The 12,381-nt window shown below is 42.0% G+C and overlaps 1 protein-coding gene across 1 annotated transcript in view; it reads right to left on the bottom strand.

Moving 5' to 3' along the window:
- The window catches only part of TAF3 (TATA-box binding protein associated factor 3), a 152,575-nt gene that overhangs the window by 33,007 nt on the left and 107,187 nt on the right, over window positions 1-12,381 (bottom strand). Inside the window, exon 3 of the mRNA XM_007167423.2 lies at window positions 4,794-6,604. Within this exon, the coding sequence (XP_007167485.1) occupies window positions 4,794-6,604 (1,811 nt within the window). The remainder of the gene's footprint in view (window positions 1-4,793; window positions 6,605-12,381) is intronic.

Here is a 12,381-nt window from a genome sequence, read left to right on the forward strand (position 1 = left end):
GCTCCGTGGCATGTGGGATCTTCCCAGACCAGGGCTCGAACCCGTGTCTCCTGCATTAGCAGGCAGATTCTCAACCACTGCGCCACCAGGGAAGCCCAAAACTATTGTTTTTAAACACAGGGAAAGCATACTTTATAATGATGCGGTCTCTTCCCGGTGTCGAATGGGAGGAGGTAGAGAGGGAAGGAAGCAGAGGGTCAGAGGTTAGGAGAGGCTGGTGAGTAACTAAGAAGTGGCAGAGCTGAGACCAAAAACCAGGTCAGTCTGACTGCCAAAGCCCAGGCTCTTCAAGGCCCAGTATTGGGCCTTTTTATCTACAGTCTGTGATGTCATCATTTTGGGGTGAAACTCTACCAGGTCTTCTCAGATCATACTCCAATAAGAGCATAAAGACATATTTCCAAGTTCGACAGATGGATTTTGGCTTGTCTTCTATACAAGGTTATATGAACCTTCAATTCCACTAACATAAACGAGACATTTTCTTACTTATATTTTTACTGAAAATACCACAAGTAAAAAGAGCCATGGTTTGAAATAAAGTCATGTAATACATACACTGACACAAACACAAACACAAAATTATAATAAAAATTTAAACTGCTCTGAAATTTTCTATTAGGTTTATCACAGCTAAAGCTATTATGGTCAAGTTTGTGACCGTTTAGCACGTTGCTCTTCGTATGTTTTCCACAAAAAGTTACTTGGGTTCTACTTGAAACAGATGAAAGACCAGACTCCTAACCCTGACTGATGCATATTACTGCCCATAAAGGGGAATTTAGAAGACTGTGCATAAATCGCCATACTCTGGATTATTACCACTACTAGAAAAACGATTTTTCCTTCTGAGGGTGCATCACTGAACCAGGTACCATAAATTATTTCACTTAATCCATTTTTAATTTAACTGTAGGAAAGGAGTGTGGTTAAGAACATTAGTTATAGCAGCTGATGGCCTGGGTTGAAATTACAGTTCCCGTTCAACCACTTATTGGGTGTGTGATCCTGGGCAAGTTTATTCATCTCTCTAAGCCTCAGATTCTTATCTTAAAGTGACAATAATTACAGTATCTACCTGATAGAGTTGTGATAAGGAACTAAACTTGTATATGGTGCTTAGCATACAGTAAATACTCAATAAATGTTAACTATTACTGTCTGCAGTTTTTTAAAAAGTGTTATTATCATATCCCACTTTAAAGACAAAATGCCGGGAAATTCCTTGGCGGTCCAGTGGTTAAGACTCCATGCTTCCTCTGCAGGGGGTGCGGGTTCGATCCCTGGTCGGGGCACATCGCGCATGCCGCACGGTGCGGCCAAAAAGATAAAATAAAATAAAATGAAAAATAAAGATGAAATGCCTATGGATTAAGGAACTAAAACACCTGCCTCAGATCTGCCTGATTCCAAAGTCCAAGGCTCCTTCTATCTACCATGCAGATTCCCGTTTAATTAATGGGATCTTTATTGGTTCTTGTATTGATAAAAGTGGGTATGACTGGTAAAAACTTTATAGGCAGGTAAAGTAAATATGGGGAGGTTTTCCTTTTAATTAAAAAACAATGGGGCTTCCCTGGTGGCGCAGTGGTTGAGAATCTGCCTGCCAATGCAGGGGACACGGGTTCGAGCCCTGGTCTGGGAAGATCCCACATGCCGTGGAGCAACTAGGCCCGTGAGCCACAACTACTGAGCCTGCACGTCTGGAGCCTGTGCTCCGCAACAAGAGAGGCCGCGATACTGAAAGGCCCGCGCACCGCGATGAAGAGTGGCCCCCGCGTGCCGGAACTAGAGAAAGCCCTCGCATAGAAACGAAGACCCAACACAGCCAAAAATAAAATAAATTAAAAAACAACAACAACAAAAAAACAATGCCCTTGCTTGCTGATCCAGGTCAATGTCCATGACCGTTGCTTCTGTGAGCTGGTGAGGAGGAGCAGGAGGAAGGAAACTACGGCCCTCGGCCTTCTGACTGCGGACTTTTTCTTGGGGCAGCTTATGTACGCCTTGTTTTGATTTACTCTTGTTGTCTTCTGTGCGTATGTAAGAAAATTCTTAGATCATAGGCAACCCAATTTCAGGTCTATTTTCATTTACTCATATGGCTTGATACTTAGGGGGATTAAGTGGGGTTGGAAAAAGAGAAGTCCTAATGTTTAAGTTAATATCTCAATTTCTACTCCTTGTCAATGGCATCCCACGGGTTACACTAGATTTACCCTTTCCTAGCTGTGCAAAGGGCTCAAATGGAAAAGAATGCCCAGGAGGCAGACATAATTGTTCAACACTGGGACCACAGCCGACCCACCCTGTCACACACAGGTCAGTCACCAGGGTCCAATGAAGCAGCCGCCTCCATTCAGGTTTCTGGGTTTTAGTGGTTGATTCAAAATGGAATAGTAACACTCGCCATCACCATCACCGCCTTCTCCACTTATTCAGCATTTACTTATGTGCCAGAAATGGTACTAAGCAGGTCTCAGATGTTATCTCATTTAATCCTCACCTAAGCCACTTGCCCAAGTTCACAGGGCTGAAAAAGTCAGGATGGGAACTCAGGTTTAACTCCAGAGACAATTATGTTTATTATTTTTAAAGCCCTGATGGCTGACTTTTGTTAAGTTTTTATCTTTAAAAACTGATCCATAACCATCAAAACTGATACAAGTACTTGTATTCCTCTGTTAGGTGAAATCTGTGTGACTCATAACTGACCCTTTGCCTCTAGCCAAGATGGTCTGAGAGACATGTCCTTCCCAAAGTCAGGTAGGTGCCGAGAAAAAGCATGGGCCGCTGTTACCAGCTAACCTGATGGGCTTTACTGAAGCTCACAGTGGCCTCTGAAACACCTCTACTGACTTTCCAGAGGTGAGATGGTGATGAAAGCAACAGTACTCTGATGTGCTGAGGGCTCATTTGGCAAGTTATTAGGTACCCGATGGGTAAGCGGCTAATCGCTGCCGGGCAGGATCACCAGCCATGAACATTTCAAAACGGGAAGTAAGTCTGTGTGTAAATGACCTGGCTCTTGCTGGTTGTGTGAGCTTGATCTTGGACAAGTCACTCAGGCTGTTTCTCATCCACAAAGGTTGATAATAATACCTGCTGGACCTGTGTGACGGGTGTGTCGGGGGAGAAACTAAGGTACGTGGAAGTGCTTTAAAATCTTCCCGGTACCACGGAAAAATAACATAATGATAAAGTGATTTCAAAAATGGAAAAAAGAGTTGGATTTCTGTGTCTTGTTAACTTGCTGATGTTCAGTTATTAATATCAGAATTTCCATTCTACTGCCTTATATTTTAGAATAATAGCCAAGGGGGACAGAGAAAGAAAAAAGTTAGGCAGAAAAATGTGAGAGGGTAGTTAGCTCGTCAGCTAAACTAATCTTCCCAGTTAAGTCTGAAATGGAAAACGTTGCAAAAGTATGGATAATGGAGCTGCTGTAGGTCAAATACAGCAAATTCTATCATGTGGAAAAGTTACCAGGTATGATCTCGTAGCCACCCTCAAAGAGGAATGCTCCCAGAGGGCAGGGAGAGGCTGCCTGAGGCTCTGTACGTACAGCGCCAGACACTTAGACACTGCTTAAGAGAGCTTAAAAGAAATTTCTCCATCAACAAGTCAACCACTATAACCCAAAGAACTGTGGACAGAGAGCAAAGCTATAACAGCAGAGGTCGCATCTTGTGCCCAAAGGATCGAAGTCTTGGCTGCTACAAAGTGCGTGATGCACATCAGTTTCTTTGGCTATATTCTATGGAAGCCGGATTTACTTACATGGGAAAACACTTCGAATTAGTTTCTACCCACCAACTAGGCTGCCAGATGAGCCAGATACTCAGAGACATGTCCTAATCTTATTAAAGCAGAAAAGAGGGACTTCCCTGGTGGTGCAGTGGTTAAGAATCCGCCTGCCAACGTAGGGGACACGGGTTCGATCCCTGGTCTGGGAAGATCCCACATGCCGCGGAGCAACTAAGCCTGTGTGCCACAACTACTGAGCCTGCGCTCTAGAGCCTGTGAGCCACAACTCCTGAGCCCGCGTTCCACAACTACTGAAGTCCGCATGCCTAGACCCCGTGCTCCGCAACAAGAGAAGCCACTGCAATGAGAAGCCCGCGCACTGCAACGAAGAGTAGCCCCCGCTTGCAGCAACTAGAGAAAGCCCGCGTGCAGGCGCAAATAAAATAAATAAATAAATAAATAAATTTTTAAAAATCCTGTAAAAAAAAAAATAAAGCAGAAAATAGAAGGATAAGAGATGCAACAGAAAGTAGAAGACAGGCATAACCTTAAATACTTGCAAAAATGGCTCACCAAACAAAACTGAGTCAGTGAGCAAGGACTCCAGGGGCCTTGCGGTCCTCTTAGGACAGCGCCAAGGTTTTACCTGCTCTTAGAAAACTGGGTGCTGCCTTTTCCGGGTATCTAATATTTGGGTACAAATTAGTATGCTGCAGACTTGATAATTACAAAAATATTATTCACAGTTGAAGATTACAGATCTTTTCAAACTGCCAGAGATTAGTGTGGTTAACAGAGAGTTGATGGTCTGTGATTAGATTGCTCTTGGCCTATGAATTTTTAACGTTTTCCAGTGTATTGGGGGGTTGATGGCAAGTTTATGGGTTTGAGAATTAAAATTAAATTTTGTAAACGCATTACAAACGTGTTTCCAGTTAAGCTGTGGGTGATTTACATCCGAAAAAGACAGACAATTGCTGGCTTTGTTCACCTGCACTTTCAACAGAACTTGGATCAGACAGGGCCCCCAAGGATAAAGTGCTTACTTTCTCATGCTTGTGTTTCTCCTTCTCTTTCTCCCTCTTCTCTCTCTCTCGCTTCTCCTTCTCCCTCTCCTTCTCCTTCTTCTCCTTCTCCTTCTCTCTCTCTTTCTTTTTCTTCTTCTCCTTTTTGTCCTTTTTCCTGTCTTTCTCCTTGGGCTTCTCTTTCTCTTCGAACAGCTTCTCGGGAAGCATGGGTGTCAAGGAGGGCAGCATGGCTGGGATCCTCATGGCCGCCGCGGGGCTGAACAGGGGCAGCGCCATGTCCTTGGGGGGCAGGACCAGGGGGGCTGGGGCAGCCTTCAGCTTCTCTTCTCGGCCTTTCTCTTTCGCTTTCTCTTTGTCCCGCTTCTCTTTATCCTTTTTGCCTTTTTCTCTATCTTTCTTCTTGTCTTTGTGCTTCTCCTTTTCCTTTCTCACCATTCCATCTTTCAATCTTGCTTTTGGATCCACATCTTCAAACTCTTTTATCTTAAACTTGTAGGGATCTGCCTCTCCGTCTTTGAGAAAGTCCTTCCAGGGATACTTGGCTTCCCTGCTGGTCTCCTTCCCTTTCTCCTTCTCTTTGCTTCTCTCCTTGCTTTTGTCCCTGTCCCTCTCCTTATCTCTCTGCTTCTCTTTCTTTTTCATCTTCGTCTTCATTTCCTTTTTCAGCTTCTTTTTGACGTCTGTGGAGGCTGGCACTTTGGGTTTCTCCTCATATACCTTGTGCAGCGGCTCAGGGGTGGGAGGAGAGACTGAAGGGGAGGAGATGTAAGGGAAGCTGGGGGGTACGCTGGGAGGGGTCCCCATCTTGGCTTTCCGGACCACCTCGTCGATGGATGCATCCATCGTCCAGGAATTGTCAGAACTTGAAGTTCCGCCTGAAAGAGGGAGAGGGGTGGACCCGGACTTGGGGAAGTTGCTGGAGGAAGTGGAAGCTTTTGGGGTAGCACATTCTGAACCTGAAATCCTCTTAGGACTGGTAAAAATGTCTCCTTCTGACTCGGATCCAGAAGAAAACTCAAAAGGGTCTGGCTCCCGTTCGGCACAAGCCCGTGCAATCACGGCATCAATAGAGTCGTCGATGGTCTTATCAGTCACGACGGCCTTTTTCGGCTGATTCTCATGGTTCAGTTTCCCAGCATCGGGGGCTGTTTGTATTTGTTTCACCTGAATGGTCTCTTTACTAATTTTTTCACTTATTGTAGCTGAAGGAGTCCTGTTAGGGGTGTCGGGTCTAATGGGTACTTGGGGAATGTGAGTGATGACCTTGGGACTCTTGGGGCTTTTGGGGCTCTTCGAACGTCCAGGAGACTTCTTTTCTTTGGATATGGTTTTTGGAGACCGAATAGGACTTCCGACCATTGCTGGTGACGGAGTCATTTTGGGTGATTTAGTCTTCTGCCCTGGAGAACTGGTTTTAGTCTTTGTTTTAGGTGTAAACGACCTTGCTTCCAACGGTTTTGCAGTTGGCAGCTGTGATTTTGCCACTGGAGCTAACATTGGCGGCTCTGGTGACGGCGGAGCTAGGTCCGTGCTGTCCTGGACGTGGACGGGGGACAGCATTGGTGGGATCTTCTGTGGGTTTATTGAGCTGAGTGGCTCTCGAGCCTCCAGTAACACCACGTCCAGGGCATCCCCTTTAGTGCTTAGCAGGCGTGGCCGCTTCATCGTGGGCATTTCTTCAGCTTCTGGACTGTCCAGCGGTCTCTTACCCAAGAAGTTCTCATCATTGATAATTTCCTCCTCTTCCAGTTCATCATCTTCTTCCAAGGGAACCTGCATGGCTTCTGCTGATGTGCCCCCATCGGTGGGCACCTGCTCTTCTTCTTCTTCTGGTAAAGGCAGAAAAATGAAGTGTTATTAGAATATACATATATATAAAACCTAAGAAATAAAAACAATGCTTCAAACATGATTTCTAAGAAAGAAAGGAAATTATTGACAGTTGTTAGAGAGTAAAGTGGTAAGTTTTCTAGAACCTTCCAAACTTGCATGTTGTCGTGCTTTGAAGAGTGACAACCAGTGACAGGAGATATACAAACCGTTTTCCTTTCTAGTGGTGTGGCCCTAAATGCAGGATCTGGAGTTTGCTAAGGATTTCCTGTTTGCCCTCTGCTTCCTTAATTAATTCTTTTCCTAACTTGACTAAATACTGCCTTTCTGTTTTCCCCCTCCTCTTACGTACACGTGTGTACACACACACACACCCACACCTACCTCTAAAAACCAAGAGATGGGGGACTTCCCCGGTGGTCTAGTGGTATAGAATCCACCTTCCAATGCAGGGGATGCGGGTTCGATCCCTGGTCAGGGAACTAAGATCCACACGCCGCACAGCAACTAAGCCCACGCGCCACTATTACTGAGCTCGCGTGTCTCAGTGAGAGAGCCCACGTGCTGCAAACTACAGAGCCCATGCGCGCTGGAGCCCACACTCCTCAACTAGAGAGAGAAAACCCTCACACCACAACCAGAGAGACGCCCGTGTGCTGCAACAAAGAGACCACACGCCGTAATGAAAGATCCTGCATGCCTCAACGAAGATCCCGTGTGCCGTAAGACCTGACGCAGCCAAAAAAATAAGGAAAATAAATAAATAAATTTAAAAAATAAGTATTTTAAAGAATCAAGAGATGGGTTATTATATGACTACTTTCCTCAGAAATGACAGAAAAGAATACTTTTTAAAAGAACCTTCATAACATATTTTAATTCTTGGAGTTTGGAAAATGTAAATCTCCAACCTGGACACAATTCATACGCTATTTATGTCTTCTATTCCGCTGGCTTGAGGACAGCCACTTTGAGAAGCAGTGTGGTGACATGAAGGACACATCGGCTTGGCTTGGCATTAGAAAGACGGTGTTTCAGCAGGCGTTCAGGCATCACAAAGCAACAGGCCTAAGGCAATCTCTTAACCTTCTTGAGGCTGTCTTCTGACCTCTCAAAAGGGGCTAACGTTACTTGCCCTGCCCACTTGACTGAGTTGCTGTGGGGTCAGATTATTTCTCTCCACACATATTAACTAAGCATCTACCATGTGTAATGCACGATGATAAAGGCTGAAAGAGCTACAGAATAAGTCAGAAATAAACCACGACCTAAAAGAGCTTACAGTTCAGCAGGAGTCGCCGTGTAGATGTCTAGCACATAGAAAGTGATTAGTACCATAAGAGAGATAAAGTGCCATAGCAGTTCAAAGGAGAAACAGAATACCTCAATGTCAAAGATCTGGGACAGACTTGACTACTCAGGTAGCATTTTGGATATTTGGAGATTGATAATGGTGAAGTACAGGATGTAGGAACAGGTGACACAGAGATGGAGGGGTGCACATAAGAAGTTGTATAAGAACCAGGGAATAATTTGTCTGGAAGGTAGGGTGCAAGATGGGAAATAGGAGAAAGTAAGTTTAGCAAGCTTACATCCAGATCCTAGAAGTTTTGAATTCCAGAAAAACAAACATGATCTTTATCCTAGTGGTAGTTTAGACCTTGTAAAGATTTTTAGACAAGGGACAAAAATGACTGGAGTGTATGTTAGCAAAATTACCCTGGCAGGAACATACATGACGGATGGGAGGCAATGGATCCTAATGGAGAGGTGACAGGTTAGGGGTTATGAAATGATGTAGGGAAGTGACAAGAAGGGTCTGAACTAGAAGAGCGGTATCAAGTAAGAGGCAGATGATATTCTGAAGACAGAATGAACAGAATCTGATAAGTGATTAGGTATAAGAGTGGAGGAAGGATTCAAACACAGGTTTGAGGCTTTGAGCCCTGGTGAGTGAGAAATGCAGTCATTCATATAAACAGGAAGTAAAGAAATAGAGAAGGAAGATGATTATGAATTAGCTCAATCCTTGAGATACACTGAAGTTCAGAAAACCGGACAGGGTGTTAGAGAAATCTTTGCTGTGCTCAATGAAATCACAATAATGGATAATGTCAGCAAGGGAGCAATCAGGGTAGTCAGGTTTAGATATTCTAAGGATAAAGAGAAGAGGAGGCACTAGAGAAATCAGGAGATGTCAAAGAGATCAAGGGGGTAACAGTTTTCAAGGGGAGGACTCAGGAACAAAGTCAAATGCTTATGAGGGCAGCGAGAACAAAGGCTCACAGCTTAAGTCCCTCCAACAGGAGCACTAAGGGGGGAAGACGTAATGTTCGTGAAAGCGCTTTGTAAACTACAGAGGACAAGACAAACTGGAGACACAATTATTGCTACCATTACTCGAGAATAATACTGTCATCCATCCAGTCACCTAAGTGAGAAACATCACTCCAGGCTGCTATTGTACTTTCCCCTCTTTCTCCAGATCAGAATTGTGAACTGTTTTCTATTCTGTTTCCTTTCATGTGTTTTCCCCATCGCTACTGTTAGCTCAACTCAGCACTGGGTTTCTACGCATCGTGTTAAAGACTGTACTACTTTGCCAGTGTGTAATTCTATCAAATTGGAACTGGCAAGATGACTACCACATAGGCATTTGAACTGCAGGATGTGTGTCACACTGGGCTATGGAAAACTGGACTGTTTTTCCAGCAAATACTTTAGAAAACAGACTGGTTCATTTAGAATTTGGAGCTCAAGTACCTCAGAAAAATATTTTAAAAATTAATGGTTGTTGCTTACATTTAAGTGAGAAAAATTTAACATAAAGCTTAATTCAAAGCGGTCTCCACAAGCTAGGAGGGATTACTCCATTTCTGTTATTTTATTTTTATGGTTTCTTTTTGTTTGTTTGTTTATTTCAAGTCCCTGCTGTTAACTTGTATGCCTCTAGAAGCTTTATGTGGTTTAGAGGAATATAAATGAATTATAAAAATAAACTATTACAAGAGCTGATTTTAGGAATACTTAAATACACAAATGTTTATTTTTAATTTACAATTTTTTTATGCTTAAAGATTTTATAAGAAAGCTTCAATTGCAGCATCAAAATTAATCAAAATGAAAAGGGAATTTTGCTGGAAGAGAAAGCCTTAAGCTTTAATAAGAACAGGTGTGAAATGTTTAAAGTGTGAAAATATTTAAAACAATTTTCTGAATTAGAAATTATCTGGTACATTGCAGAGCGCAGAAGTGATGTGCATGTAAGGCATAAAGCATAATAATGAATGGATGCCTGTAGAACAGCTGTCGACTTCCGGAAGACAGCATTAGCATCATCATCACACCTCCCCTTGGTTCCTTTCTGATTCATCCTCTCCTCTCTCCACTCCCACCCCCAACCCCAGGTAACTACTCATCTTTTTATATCTGTCCTTTCTTTGTGTCCTGTACAGTTTTACCACATTTGTATGTAGTGACTTGTTTTTGAACTTCATACACGTGGTATCACACTATAATGTTCTTCAGCTTTTTTGCCCCTAACATTATGTTTCTGAGCATCACCTATGTCCATTCAGGTAGCTGTAGTGCATTCATTTCCTGTTGTAAAAATGTACCACGCTTATTAATCCATTCTCCGCAGTATTAAAGTTTTCCACTTGAGTGAATATATTTTATTTTTAAAATATTACAAAATGCAAACAAATGAATACAACTGATCTAGCTTATGCTTGCTCAAACACAGACTTAATTGGTGATTTTGCATAACGAGTGTCTGGCTTTCTATTACATGAGTTATTTTAATTCTGTGTTCTAAGAGTTTGGAGTAAGATAAATATGTGATGGCTACTGAATGGTTTATTCTTTACCATCACCCAAACCCCCACCTGAAGGTTAATCTCAGTTTGATTACAGGTGAACAGCAATGAAGTATTCCTTGTGTGTATGTGTATAATGAGCATGATTCACCAAATATCTGTAAAATATCCTAAAAATGGTTTTTAGCATTTTCCTATACTTATCCATGAAAACAGTTTTACTATAAAATAGCATAAAATTTGGTTAACAGAAGTTTAATATTACAAGATACTTGATCTTTTGACATGTTATTATATAAAGGTGTAAAAAAATAGTATAAAAATTTTTTTGAGTCACAAGCTCTTTCTAATTTAACACAAATACAGACACAAAAGTAAAAGCTGTGCTCGAAAGTCAAAAGAGTGATGTTACGATATGAGGAGTATTTTAAAGATTTTTTTTATTTCCAGAGAACTAAGAACTTATTTTCTACTGTTTAAATATGTTTATTTTTTTTAAGATTTTTTTTTTGATGTGTACCAATTTTAAAGTTTTTATTGAATTTGTTACAATATTGCTTCTGGTTTATGTTTTGGTGTTTTGGCCGCGAGGCATGTGGGATCTTAGCTCCCCGACCAGGGACTGAACCTCCCCCCACTGCACTGGAAGGCAAAGTCTTAACCACTGGACTGCCAGGGAAGTCCCAGGTCCATCTTTTTTTAAAACTTCACAAATACTGAGAGGAGTGGGGGGAGACAATACAAACCCCATTCCAATTTTCCTTCATTAATGACACAAATAAATAATCCACACTCCCTACATTTCCCGGAGGAGTAATGAGCAAAACACACTTCTTTACCAAACTTATCGAACAAAACCGAAACAAGGCAATATGGTCTGAACACACCAAAAGGATTTTTAGGGGTTAGTTCTGAGCTACTATAAATATTGACTTAGAATAAAATATCTTTTAAAAAAATCTTTTTAACTAGAATAATAAATGCCTTTAAAGAAACACTATAATCTAAAAAGCTCATGGACATTAGGAAAAAAAGGAGATTGCAAAGGCATGAAAGCTTTTTATCTCATTAACTACACAGATTCATGATCTTAAGCAGAAAATATACTTGTGCTACTGAACTCTGTACGGACAATAAAATGCTATCTGCATATATTTCACCAAAAATTAAATGTATTTAAAACTAGATTTCCTGTAATTTTTTGGAAATACACATGCAGAAATTAATTTCTAGCAACGATGACATGAACTTTCCTACTGTCTTATTAGTTTATGCACACTGATGTTTTTATAACAGAGATGAAAGGATTCATTTAAAATGCACATTTTTCAAAAAACATCTTTCTATATTTAGGTATGTTTATTACAACCAGTTGCTTGAAGTGACTCCATACTACTTACATTCATTCATTCACTCCTTACTCATCATTCAAGCATTCGTTCACCTACCGAGTGCCTTGTGAACACCAGTGCAGGCAGCACCACGTTAGATCCTAGGAACGTACAGTCAAATAAGACATGACTTCCTATCCTGAAGAATCAACTACAGTTTGTGGCCATCAGTTCAGGTGCTGTGGCAAGGATCGGTACGAAGTACATACGTAGCCACATCCAGGGATACGAGGACAGAAATCCCAAGGTCAACTAGAGAGGAAGAGGATGGAAACTATATCCGGGGTCTGTTACCAGAGCCACAGTTCGACCTAGCACGGCCCATTTACTCTCTCAGACCTAAGTTTTCCCATCTGCAAAATAGAAGTACTGGGGGATGGGAGGGTGGGAAAGGACAAACTGGGAGATTGGGACTGACATATACACACTACTATATAGAAAATAAATAACTGCTAAGACCCTGCTGTATAGTGCAGGGAACTCTACTCAATACTCTGTAATGGCCTATATGGGAAAAGAATCTAAAAAACAAAAAAATGAGTAGATATATGTATATGTATAACTGAA

This window comes from Balaenoptera acutorostrata, chromosome 3 (assembly GCF_949987535.1).
Source record: "Balaenoptera acutorostrata chromosome 3, mBalAcu1.1, whole genome shotgun sequence".
In the NCBI taxonomy this organism is placed as follows: Eukaryota; Metazoa; Chordata; class Mammalia; order Artiodactyla; family Balaenopteridae; genus Balaenoptera; species Balaenoptera acutorostrata.